The sequence below is a fragment of the Lates calcarifer genome, unplaced genomic scaffold, assembly GCF_001640805.2.
Source record: "Lates calcarifer isolate ASB-BC8 unplaced genomic scaffold, TLL_Latcal_v3 _unitig_950_quiver_259, whole genome shotgun sequence".
Taxonomy (NCBI): Eukaryota; Metazoa; Chordata; class Actinopteri; family Centropomidae; genus Lates; species Lates calcarifer.
Window position 1 is genome coordinate 11,081 of NW_026118117.1, and position 13,658 is coordinate 24,738.

General features: G+C 39.6%; 1 protein-coding gene across 11 annotated transcripts in view; it reads right to left on the bottom strand.

Annotated features, from left to right (window-relative positions):
• Positions 1-3,561: 3,561 nt before the first annotated feature.
• LOC108880524 (plakophilin-3) overlaps positions 3,562-13,658 on the bottom strand; it is a 31,897-nt gene continuing 21,800 nt past the window's right edge. For 3 of the 11 annotated variants that reach the window (XM_051069432.1, XM_051069430.1, XM_051069431.1), the window contains 4 exons: positions 12,474-12,669; positions 12,102-12,189; positions 5,378-5,457; positions 3,562-4,624 (listed from right to left, as the gene is read on the bottom strand). In XM_051069432.1, coding sequence (XP_050925389.1) covers positions 5,395-5,457; positions 12,102-12,189; positions 12,474-12,669 — 347 coding nt within the window. In that variant the 3' untranslated portion in view covers positions 3,562-4,624; positions 5,378-5,394. Of the gene's footprint in view, positions 4,625-5,377; positions 5,458-12,101; positions 12,190-12,473; positions 12,670-13,658 lie in introns of those variants that run through there. The other 8 variants (XM_018672084.2, XM_018672085.2, XR_001960496.2 and 5 more) reach the window with 7 other exon arrangements.

Sequence of the window (13,658 nt, forward strand, 5' to 3'; positions counted from 1 at the left end):
TCAGCTCAGAATGGCTTAATACTGCATTATCTGACCAGGACAAGACAAACTAAGAACTCAGCCACACGGACATGAAAGTTGTACTTTACAATATTAGTAAACAAACATTATGGTTGAAACCATAATTTCCTGTCGGGAGAGCCTTTCCCTCTTTTGTGCACTGTATGCAAGCTCATTCGGTGAATAAGCGGTTTTCCCAGCGTTTTGAGGCTTATTCAGCTCAGAATGGCTTAATACTGCTATATCTGACCAGGACAAGACAAACTAAGCACTCAGCCACACGGACATGAAAGTTTCCTAATTTCTATTATAATAAACAAACATTATGGTTGAAACCATAATTTCCTGTCGGGAGAGCCTTTCCCTCTTTTGTGCACTGTATGCAATCTGACAGTGTGAATAAGCGGTTTTCCCAGCGTTTTGAGGCTTATTCAGCTCAGAATGGCTTAATACTGCTATATCTGACCAGGACAAGACAAACTAAGCACTCAGCCACACGGACATGAAAGTTGTTTACTTTACAATATTAGTAAACAAACATTATGGTTGAAACCATAATTTCCTGTCGGGAGAGCCTTTCCCTCTTTTGTGCACTGTATGCAATCTGAGAGTGTGAATAAGCGGTTTTCCCAGCGTTTTGAGGCTTATTCAGCTCAGAATGGCTTAATACTGCATTATCTGACCAGGACAAGACAAACTAAGAACTCAGCCACACGGACATGAAAGTTGTTTACTTTACAATATTAGTAAACAAACATTATGGTTGAAACCATAATTTCCTGTCGGGAGAGCCTTTCCCTCTTTTGTGCACTGTATGCAATCTGACAGTGTGAATAAGCGGTTTTCCCAGCGTTTTGAGGCTTATTCAGCTCAGAATGGCTTAATACTGCTATATCTGACCAGGACAAGACAAACTAAGCACTCAGCCACACGGACATGAAAGTTGTTTACTTTACAATATTAGTAAACAAACATTATGGTTGAAACCATAATTTCCTGTCGGGAGAGCCTTTCCCTCTTTTGTGCACTGTATGCAATCTGAGAGTGTGAATAAGCGGTTTTCCCAGCGTTTTGAGGCTTATTCAGCTCAGAATGGCTTAATACTGCATTATCTGACCAGGACAAGACAAACTAAGAACTCAGCCACAGGGACATGAAAGTTTCTTACTTTGTAATATTAGTAAACAAGCATTTCTATTATAATAAACCAGCATTATGCTTGAAAGCCATAATTTGCTGTCGGGAGACCTTTTGCCTATTTTGTGACAGTCCAACAATACCAGTGTTTGATAGAGACGTTTAACGCTGCGTTTTCATGCTTAATCAGTTTAGAATGGCCAAAGGCTGCATACTCTGACCAGGAGAACCTAATCTAAAATTTCAACAACTCTGTCGTCAAAGTTTCGTAATTTCCAATATTGATAAACTTTCTTTATGGTTGAAGCCCTGTATTTCCTGTAGTGAAACCCTTTGACTGTTTTGTGCCCTGCGAACAATTCCAGTGTGCAAGAGAGAGTTTTAACGTTACGTTCATCTTCATCTTTAATTAGCTCAGCATGGCCAAAACCTGCATACTCTGAACAGGAGAAGATAAACTGTAATCTCAATAACACTGTTGTCACATTTTCTTAGTTTGTAATATTGATAAACATTATTTATGGTTGGAACCCATCATTTCCTGTCGGGACACCTTTTGACTGTTTTTTGTGTGAGAAAGAGCTTTCTGCAGAGTTTCCATCCTTAATCAACTTAGAATGGCCAAAGGCTGCATATTCTGACCAGTAGAAGATAAACTTAAATCTCAACAGATCTGTTGTCAGGGACTTAATTTCCATTATTTATAACCATTCTTTATGGTTGAAACCCATCATTTGGGACACCATTTGCCTGATTTGTGCCCTGCGAGCAATTCGAACGTGTGAGAGAGAGGTTTAACGTTGCGTTTTCATGCTTAATCAGCTTAGAATTGCCAAAGGCTGCATATTCTGACCAGTAGAAGATAAACTGAAATGTCAAAAACACTGTTGTCAAAGTTTCTTAATTTCCAATATTTATAAACATTATTTTTGGTTGAAACCCATCATTTCCTGTCTGGACACCTTTTGCCTGTTTTCTGTGTGAGAAAGAGCTTTTCGCAGTGTTTTGATGCTTAATCAGCTCAGAATGTCCAAAGGCTGCATATTCTGACCATGAGCAGAGAAACTGAAATCTCATCTGAATCTGTGCCCTGTGAGCAATGCCAGTGTGCGAAAAACAGCTTTTCACTGCGTTTTGATGCTTAAACAGCTCAGAATGACCAAATGCTGCGTGCTGTTACCAGGAGAGGATAAACTGAAATCTCTGCCTCACGGACATGAAAGTTTCCCACTTTCTAATGTTTATAAACATTCATGATGGTTTAAACCCATTAGACACCTTTTGCCTCTTGTTTGCCCCCTGAGTGAGGCCAGTGTGCGAAAATCAGCTTTTTGCAGTTTTTTGACGCTTAATCAGCTCAGAATGCTGCATGCTTTTATTAGGAGAGGAGAAATCTCAGTCTGAAACACATGAAAGTGTCTCAGTTTCTAATGGTTACATACATACATGATGACTGAGGACCGTCAATGGCCGACAGGTCCCCTTTTGCCTTGTGTGTGCTCTGTAAATGAGGCCAGCTTTTCGCTGCTTTTTGACGCTTAATCAGCTGAGAATGACCAACAGAAATCATATGAACATTAGTATTCTATATTACAGTTTTTCTCAATTGCTAAAACACATTTCTTAAAATTATGCCTATATTTCATATAAACAAACACTAGCACAAATCCAAAACTGCATAATCAATTCCCAAAACTTCCAATTTTCGGATCAAAATTAAGCTCTCCACTCAAAACCTTGTATTCCCACTGAAAAACTTAAGTCTGCTATCAGTCATAACACAAAAGCCCTCAAAAAGTCAGACACTGGTGGGATCAATTTAAAACACTACTGTAAAAACCGGCAATGAGCAATGATGCTTATGGTGCCCTACAAAAACCTCTTCATATGATGAACACAATAACAAATGTTTACATTTGTACATTTTATTCCTCAATCGACTGTGAGGTATAAATGAAATAAATGAAGAAGGTGAATACAGTAAAAAGCATCCCATCTCTGGTCTGGGTCAAGGCAAAGAATTTCATCCACATCACAGGTTATATTAGCCTTAGTCAGGCAGCAGCTCCATTGTTCCAACACTATGGTAAGTGAACAGACCCAAGGCTCTTTTATCTATCTCCTGAAGGCTCTGATTGGTGTGTGAACAATTTTGACTCTCAGTGTTTCCACCTGGATAATTGTGTGCTAATTGGGTTTAAGCTTTGCTTCACCTGGTGTAGATAGTGTATGTAGGGTTTGTGCTAACAGTTCTAGGGTTCAAACAAATTTGAATCGTCTGTCAAAACAGGGGAATAGTATGTACTGTTTGGGGAATGTTTATAGTTAGGGAATTTTTAGTTCATAAGCCTGGTAATTTATCAGTCTGATATCTGACTGGGATCTGGTTCACTTTTGCACTGAAAAACACACACCACAACTGGGTTTAAGAATATATGATTTTATTAAATGCTTCCTAAGCTAACATAATAAATGCAGTGGTGAAATGAGATAATAAACAATGCAGTGAATAGACAGGCAACCGGTTCGGCTAATGTCCTCTGCTATCTCAGCATTGAGGTCTGTCAGCATACTCATTTTTCTTTCAGGACTGCTGTTTATTCAGCTTGTAGGCGGCAAGACTGATGTGCAAGTCTGCCGATGGCTCTTTCAAGTGTAAAGCTGTGAATTTTAATGATTTGCTACTTGCAAACAAAACTAAAACTTAAATCTTCGAATAAACCAGAGTGACAACAAAAGAAAGGTACATCTGCTCTTAATTATTAAAAGAAAAATAGGAAAACTGCAGTTGACATGTATTTACAATTGCTAAAAGTATGATGCAAGAATAAACGAAGTACAAAAACAAAACTGCAACACAAGGAAAACGTAATACAAAGGGACTAAAGACATTAATGTTAAATGGATATAAGGCCAAGAGAACAAACTTAAGGGTCCAACAGCTTTTATTCCCCAGGGGAATGTTGGGTGCACCATGGCCATGGTAACTGTTGTTTCACTGCTCAGACCTTTCTCTTTGTTTTCCTAAAGAGAGCTTGCTTTTCAAATGATTTACTTTGGATGTTGTGTTGATGTGTGCATGGGCATCATATGCAAAGCAGTCCAAGTAATTGGAATCAGAGTCAAAAATCCTTATCATCAAACCCTAATGCACAAACACAGTATATGATTTCGGGGTGAAGTTCACTTTTTTGTGTGGATACCATTTAAATCTCATCATCAAGACCTAGCTACTATAAGGTAAGCCACATTTGCAACCTCCATAAATAGGGCAAACTTAAGTCCATCACATTCCATTGGCTCCAGTCCATTTTTCTCTTCCTGTAAGTCCATCACATTTTGATAATCTGCTCATTAAAACCTTTTGTTGTTCCTCATCCTTTCCTCACAGTAACCTTGATCCAGAGGTCAAAAGCTCAGAAAGAATCATGTAACACACAACAGTCTAGATGGTGGCATCTGTGAAGTCTCGTCTGACAAATCCTTTCTGAAAAACACAAAGAAACAATACAAATATTGGCAAACAATGTAAATGCAGTATACATGTTCCAAAAAATGATGCAGTGATTGGGAATATTTACACTCAGCTAGTGCTGCTAGTGCATGTTCTGTTCACTTTCTGTGAAGGACAGCATCTCAAGTTAGTTACCTTCCTGGTTAAATTTATTGGAGTCTTAAATGTACAGCTTATTCAAAACTGTACTGTTTTGTGAACACTGGCTTTCATTATTTTTAGATCACCTATAGGAAGTGCATAGGAAAACCCAGGAAGTCACTGCTCTCACCATATTTTCTATCTTCACAGTTTCTGTTGCCATGCCATAACATAAAATTACTTCAAATGCAAAGGGGCCGAGCTTTCTGCCAATGTGGCCTCTTAAGCAGCCAGTCTAAACCAAACTAACAAACAAAATTTCCAGTAGCTGATGATGTGTGCTGCATGTGTGAAAGAGAAACACTGGAGGATGGCCAGACCTGATAAGTTCATATGTGAATCAATGTTTCCTACTGCATTTCACAAAGCCCAGGTTATGGTTAGGCATAACAGAGATAACTAGTTGGGGGGAGCTAAGAGTTAAAGGAAAGAAATATTGTTGGGGAAACAGATTTTGACTCAACATATCCCACTGCTGTAGGGTTAGGGTTTCAATAGCTGTTAACACTTTTTTTTAAAAAATCAACTAATTTTTATTTGACTAACTTTTATTTGGTTGGGGGTGGGAGGAGATCAATATTTTACCTCACAGAGATGCGGAACTAATGTTTATGGTTCTGTTTCTGCTCGAGTGCGCATCTTCTCTCTGTGTGGTGCAAGCAAAACTGGAAGAGATGTCGGCAATAAGAAGTGGGTTGTTAGGCGAGCTGCTGCTAAGCTGCTTAGCTCAGATTGTTGCTAGATGCTTAGCTTGTTTTTAATTCAATTCAATTCAATTCAATTTTATTTATATAGCGCCATATCACAACAACAGTCATCTCAAGGCACTTTTCATATAGAGCAGGTCTAGACCGTACTCTTTAAAATAGGTATTTACAGAGAGAGACCCAACAAATCCCACCATGAGCAGCACTAGGAGACAGTGGCAAGGAAAAACTTCCTTTAAGAGGCAGAAACCTCAAGCAGAACCGGACTCAGGGTGGACGGCCATCCGGCTCGACCGGTTGGGTTAAGAAGGGGGGGGGGTAGAGTATGGCGAAAGAAGAACATAGCATAACACAGGTTCCATATCAGATGTAAGATGAGGCCAGTAATACAGCAGTAGTAATGATAGTAATGATAATTAAAGTATTAACTGCTAACATAGCAATACAACTAATAGCAGTGTAAGTAATTTCTAATTCAAGCAGCAGGTGTTGAGTGGAGTTGTAGGAGCAGCAGGAGACTTGTCATCACAGATCAGACTCTACAGCTCCAGAGGCAGAAATACCTGCAGAAAGAGACAGAAGAGGAGAGAGAGACGGGAGAGCACAATACTACAGGAAAGGGGACATATTGAGTTAGTAACATGTTTATGGGATATGAATCCATACTGTGGAGAGAGAGAGAGAGAGAAGCTCAGTGCATCATGGGAGATCTCCAGGCAGTCTAGGCCTATAGCAGCATAACTAAGGGATGGTTCAAGCCTGAGCCAACCCCAACTTTGTCCAAACTGCATCAAACTGTACAGTATTGTTAATGGTCCCTATCTGCACACATCCATATGTCAATATTCATACAATTGTTGTAGCGCCACCTATTTATAGCAGGAAATGACATATTTCATAGTGTGATGTGCAGTTACAAGCAGGGTGACCCGGATTCACTTCAAATGTTGTCAGGACCTCCTTAAGGCCTGGAGGAAGACTTGCTGTGAAAATTGTGAGTTTTGGTCGAAGCGTGTGCCCGTTCTGGACTGTCAAAGTTGGACTTGACAAACCTGAGATGGCAGGTGTTCTTTTGCAGTAACTCACTACTTTATCCAGCAGATGGAGCCATTGTTTTTGGAAGCGGGTATCTGTGTGTGTGTGTGTGTGTGTGTGTGTGTGTGTGTGTGTGTGTGTCTGTGTGTGTGTGTGTTTGAGGGGGAAGGGGAGGAGGAGTTGATCAGCCTTAAAACTGTTGGTTGTTTTAACATGCTCTGATGCCACAGTGAGAATACAGTCAAAACAGGCAACACTTAAAGCTGCCACAGATGATGAGCTCTGAAAAATATTGTCATAGAAAATAATTAGCATAAAAGCTTTTATTTTAAATCTTTTGTTGCCACAAATTCAGGTTTCTTACAGTGTTTTCCTTATTGAAAACTAAATTCTACCTCAAATGTATCAATAAAAATCTTTTGGAGTTAATGTCACCAGTTTATGGTTTAGTTTTAATAGCATTCCGTGTCACTGATGTGCCTTTAATTATCGGTTCTATCAGTGATCATTTATGTGTTTATCTTACGGGGGTGAGCCCCCTCACAGGTTGGTTATATTACATGTTGAACTCAGGTCAGTGAGCTAAGACAATGTTTAATGCAGTATTTTTTCCGATATGAAAATAGATATTATTCAGCACTCAGCAGGCCCCTCTTCAGAAACTCATATCTGCAGATGTCAAAGCTGGCTCAAAAAATTAAACTGGCTTAAAATTAATTTGAAGGAATTGCAGGTTATTTTGAATTCATGTAATCTTAATCCTTTACCCTTTCTGTTTCTTTCTATCTCTCTCTACTCATCTTCTCCCATATGTCTCCCCTTGACCATAGCTGAGCTGTCTTTACAGTTTGGTTTTGATCAGTTAAGAAATTTCACACGGGGTCGGCTGATATTTTCGTGTTTCACAGTGTACGGCAACAGGAAAATTTCACTAGGTCCACCGGCGTCGAGGTGAACCAGCTGAATATAACCCACTGAAGTTGATGACAAGTGCATTGAAAAGTAAAAGCTGCTGGCCTTTACCTTTTCTTTGTCAAACCACCTGTTCGGCCAGCAGCTTGAAAAGTAATATTTTCAGCGTTGTCCACAGTCTCATGACATGTTTAACATGAAGCACAGTATGCTAGTTAAGCTCATGGCAAATTGTTACTAACAGCTAAAATGAAAGCTTGTCTGTATGTAGTCTAACTGGTTAGTTTGTCACTAATCTCCAAATTTCGCAAATTGCTGTAAACTTCACTTTTTTAGACAAACAAGCCCACCAACATTTTAGATTTCTGTCCTGTTGCTGTTCTAGAAACAATATTTAGTTGTACTTAATATATAACTCAATTCTTCTCGTCTCCTGAATTTATTCTTTTGCGAAATGATAAATTAAAAAACCAGTAACAGTCAGACTGATAGGGGTCTGTATGGATAAAGATAAAATCCTAATGATACCCATCCCTACAGCTGGTTAGTGGCTTCACCCTGACTTTAGGCAGATGAGCAATTCACTGTTCAAATCATTTCATTATAAGCCTTGTTTAAGCTTAAATTATTTATATATGCACGTAAAAACAGAACTATAAAAAAAAAAAACAAAAATGATTTTGCTCAAAATTTCGTAAACTCAACTTAAAACTGATTTTTATCTCCCAATTTACACGCAGTATAAAAACTTCAGTAAAGATTTGAGCTGTCACTTGAGAAAGCATCATGCCAAAAACAAAAGAACTGTAGACTTGAAAAAAAGAATTGTCGCTCATGCTGCTCAGGAAGCAGGAGAAGGATATACAAAGTTATCACAGCATTTCCAAGTGTCAAGAACTCAAATGAGAATTGTCACCGAGAAATTCAAGGAGAGCCACACTATGCAGAACAAGCCTGGCAGAGGTAGGAAGTGAAAGATTTCAATGACCCTGGAAAGAAAACCAGTGAGAGACCTGTCTATAGACCCCATAAACACTGCCAAGACACTAGTGAATGACTTAGCTAAGTCAGGAATTGTAGCCTCAAAGAAGACAATTATTAGAGCTCTGCACAGGAACGGACTGTGAGCTTGCAGACCAAGAAGAACTCCACTTCAGCAGAAGAGACACCTTCAAGCCAGACTGAAGTATGTCAAGGACAACCTGGAGAAAGATTATGCATACTGAAAGCATGTCCTTTGCTCAGATGAGACAAAACTTTTGGAGAAAGAGGGGAGAGGCTTACCACCCGAAGAACAGCGTCTCCATAGTGAAACGCAGTGCTGGGAATATTATGCCGTGGGGACGCTTCAGTACATCTCGGAAGTGGGAACTGTTACGCCAGCGTATGCCCTACGACCTACGTTGACCCCGCGGTTGCCGGGGTCCCATGGTCGCCACTCCCCCGACGGGCGCGGGGTGCGAGGGCCCGTTCAACACTTTAATTAAAATTATTATTCAACACTAAATTAATATTCAACACCAATGACGATAAATTTTGCCGCTTGAAAAAATACAAATTAAATAACTGAAAATTTAAAATGGAAAATACAGAGCATTAAAAAAAACATCTATTGGTGCATATACCACTACCATCCACTACTTTTTTTTGGGGGGGGGGGGGACTGACGGTCTTTAGACAACCCCTGTCCTGCAGAGTCAGCCTCTTTCAGTCGTTGTGCCAGTATTGATTGGTTCCTCCACCTGTGGGGCGGAACTTAGGTAGAAGTAACACCGGTAACGCCGAGTTAACCACGAACATAAACTGATGCAGCGTAAATTACCATGGCAGCAGACCCTGGGTAAAACCTATCCACCTGTCATAGTATAGGTAAACCGGGAAGTTACACCTGACGTCACTAAGTTACTCCTGAAGTTACCCTGATAAGCCAGTAACCTCGCTTCATAGTACAGGCCTCTGGTCTAAGATTATAGTTCTAACAATATATAAAAAGTGATGGCAACATGACTTGAAACATTAAGAAAGTAGTCTGCTCAAAATGTATTCATGTCATGGCTAACAGCCGGCGTTAGCGGAAAACACTGGATTTATTGTACCTATATGCTCATGTGACAGCAAACGACAGGAACAAATAACTGCTTTGGTGACTTAAATGGTTTCAGACAATATGTTTCCTCTTAGCGTTGTCGGAAGAGTGGAGTTGCCGAAGGCTCATCAAACCCAAATACACCATGCCTTCATGGAAGGCCAGATTGAGAAAAAGTACAATGAGGCAGCTACAGCTCTAAAAACAAAACTTGACAGAAGCCAACAAAGTAGCAATAACAACCAATGCATGGCCAGCTCTCACATCAGAGTTTTATGTCACATTCACCTGCCATTACATGGACAGAACATTTCTGGTTTTGTGCTACTCATCACTGTTTTAGCTACATTTCACCAGCATGTCCACATCCCCACCAGGTGAGGAAATACCCTGGAAAAACATTCCTGGAAGCATCAAAATCTGTAATCATTTTTGGCTTTCTCTGCTTCTCCTGCCAACTTATTCCCAGCTGAGGCTCAAACCATCAGTATCAAAACTATTGTGGACAGATCAAGCCATAGTAGCTCTACAGGACTGTTTTGATTGCACATGAGAACCACATCAATGTTAAAGGAATATGACATCATATGATATCATCAAATGTGTTGATGATGTGGTGACAATAAAATCATTCCCCAACCAGGAACTCTGGATGAACTTCTTGAATGGCCAACATGGTCCCTGAACCCAAAAATTCTGCAGTCTGGTCCCCAATTCGGGTGAAGTGCTGTGGATAGCTGGTACATCAAAGACAACATCGCAGCCAACCTGGACCCTGACCAGTTTGCATTCAGAACCAACAGATTATCTCCACTGCCCTCTACTCAGTCTTTACATGTCTTCATAATAACAACTTAATCAGAATGCTGTTTGATTGATTTTACTACAGCATTCAATATGCTCTCCTAATCCTCCCAGTGAAGCTGATTGGACAATGTATCATTGTTGGCTTGAGTACCACACTCTCCAACTGGATATTTGGATATAACTGGATTCCCTATCAAATCACCCAGACAGCCCAGATTGGCAGTCTCACCTCCTTCATTCTTGTGCTCAACACCAGACCCCTCAGGGTTGTGTGCTCAGCCCTCTTCTGTTCACACTCTACACCCATGACTGCATTCCCATACATGGGGAAAACTCTATTGTGAAGGTTGCAGACACAACCACTATCATCTACTGTATTACAAACAATACAGAAGTATGTGCCGTACCAACAGACTTTGGAGCAATTTCACTCCTTAGGCTGTGAGATTACTGAATTCTAAGGTTGCAAAATTCTGTGACTTTTCAAAGTTGGACACTATACATGGGAATTAAAGGAAATATATGGGACTTAATGGGAATAAACTAGAAATTTGCAGAATTGCAGGTTAGCCTGTAACAGGAAACTTAAATGTAGTTGGAAAAAACAATATCATGGAACATAATCTTGGTTGATAATCTTAATTAAAACAACCAGATTTAATGCAAATTCTGTTGAATCGATGTGAGCTAGCTAACACCATTTAATTTAGTCTGTTTCTGCTTGAGGTTGAGGCCAAAATAGTTGTTATTTTTATGACTTGATTATTTATTCATGCATTTACAGTTGAAGTCGCAAATTTCCAGACATTTAGCTTTTAATCATTAAAACTCATTTTTTAACCAACAACTGTTTACATACAAATTATTTCCCTTTTAATTCACCATGGGACCATACAGGTGTCATATTGCTCAGGAAGGAGACGTGTTCTGTCTCTTTTTTGAACATTTTTTGGTGCACAGAGTGCAAATGAATCCCAGAATTACAGCAAAGGACCTTGTGAAACTGCTGGGGGAAACAGGTATAAAATTATTTATATCCACATTTAAACTAGTCTTAAATCAACCTATCTTGAAAGGATGCTCAGCATGGAAGTAGCCACTGCTTCAAACCGCCATTAAAAAGCCAGACTACAGTTTGCAATGCACATGGGGGCAGAGATCTTACTTTCTGGCCACAATGACCATTGTTATGTTTGGAGGAAAAGGGTGAGGCTTGCATGCTGAAAAACACCATTCCATGGTGGCATCATGTTTGCTTTCTTTGCTGCAGTAGAGACTGGTACACTCCACAAAATAGATGGCATCATGAGGATATTTTGAAGCAACATCTCAAGTGACTAGCTTGCAGGTGAATATACTGGAGCATTTAGCAGCTAAAGAGCTCTATATGTCCCCTAGGAATGGGTGAAAACTAGAGCTAAAAAGAGGATAAATGTAATATTCTGGTTTAACTGATTTTATCGGCCATGTTGGTATCAGTTTAATTGGTCTTGTTGGCTTTTACGTTTTTTATGAAGTTGTATGAAACAGAACTGAACCCAAGGAGAGTTCCTCTAAGAGGACATAGTATATGTTATCCCATCCAAATATTGGACTTAATTTGACAGATGGACACAAACATGATTCTGAATGAATGTTAATGTAGCTTTTTGTAAATAAGCAATGTTTTAACATATTTGTTGTAATAGCTTCATTAGACAATGCTGTTGTCAGTGTTTGTGTTGTCAGCACAAATAGTGATAAATGGAGCCGTGGATCTCACCAGTTTGTAGTCTTTGTGCAGCTTGTTGTACTGGAACATGTTGTAGAGGACAGTTGAGGCTGCTCTGGCAGCTTTAAGACTCCCAGGGCTAAGCCAAGACACAGTAACAGACATTGAGAAACCAGTACCAGTACACAAGAAGAACATAGAATGTCCAGCACATTAGCAATTAGCAACATTTTTGTGTGACGTGAAGTTTAAGAACCTAAAAGATATTAACCAAATATAAGGAGTATTTAGCAGAACAATTTTCATAGATTATGAAACATTATTTTTTAATTAATTTTTATTAATTCTGCTTTCTAGAGGAGCTGCTCTGTTTTTTCACTGTGCTAGTCCAATTTCTAGTATTACAGTGGCAGTCAGTCCAACCTGTTGTCATGGAATGTCTTAATGCCCACCAGTTTTGGCAGGCCGTTGAAGTACGAGATGTCACTTGCTGCCACAGAACTGCAGGTGACTAGGTGATTTAGGGCTCCACAGATGTTGATCACCACCTCACTGCATGGCATTTTCTGAAGGCCATCACATGGCAGCTTGGACACCAGAACATTCACCATGTTCTTAGCTGCAAGACAAAAAGCAAGGGTGGCTGTCTTGCAGGACTGTTTTTAGATAAATGCTCTGACCTTTCAACCTGTCAGTTTGGTATTTTTGATAATCTAACCCTAATTACCCTAATATAACCCCAGTCACGTTTCATTTCCTGCCATTACCTACTGGCAACATGAAATACGCATTTTATAATTTGATATACTCCTTTCAGCAGGTTGACCAGATCTACCTCAAATTTGGTCCGAAAAGATAATGCTATATTATGAAAATTGTAGAAGTTGTGTACATAATATTCATCAAACAGCACTTCCCTGGTGGCACAGAATATTTTGGCATCTCGCCATCGAAGAGGAAGTTGTTTTAACTCAAATGTATATGTCCAATCTGTCCAATCTGCCCCAAACCCCAAAACCCCACAAGTTACCTTGCCGGATTACTTAACATCTTATTATTATTATATGGAGTATGCTCTTATTAAATCTCAGTTGTGTAATCTGTTATATGTGGTTATAAAACAGATTACACAACTGTTATAAAAAACCCACATATATCCATTATATGTGGGTTTTTTATGGGTTGTCTTATATGTGGATTTTGTATGACATTTAACAATATGTAGGTGATTGTGGGTTGCGTGTCTGTTGCTATATGTGGGTGCAGTGTGTGTTGTGTACTACTACTGAGCTACTGAATGCCTTAAATTCCCTTTGGGATTTATAAAGTCTATCTATCTATCTCTATTCATTTGTGCAGTGTCTGATGGTCACCCAAGTGCATGGCTGCATCAACTGACATCTCGCCAGCACCCCTAACGTGCATGAAGGTGCAAGGGCCCACTCAATGCTGCTTGCAGCTTTAATTGGGTATGTTATTCTGACACCTGCAGTTATTCAACTGCTCACACATTCTGCTGTGTTTGTAGCATATCATAAAGGGGTCTTACTAACATTAACTTTCTCTCTTTCATGGGTCCCCTTGTGGTGAGTGCTCAGATCACAGGTG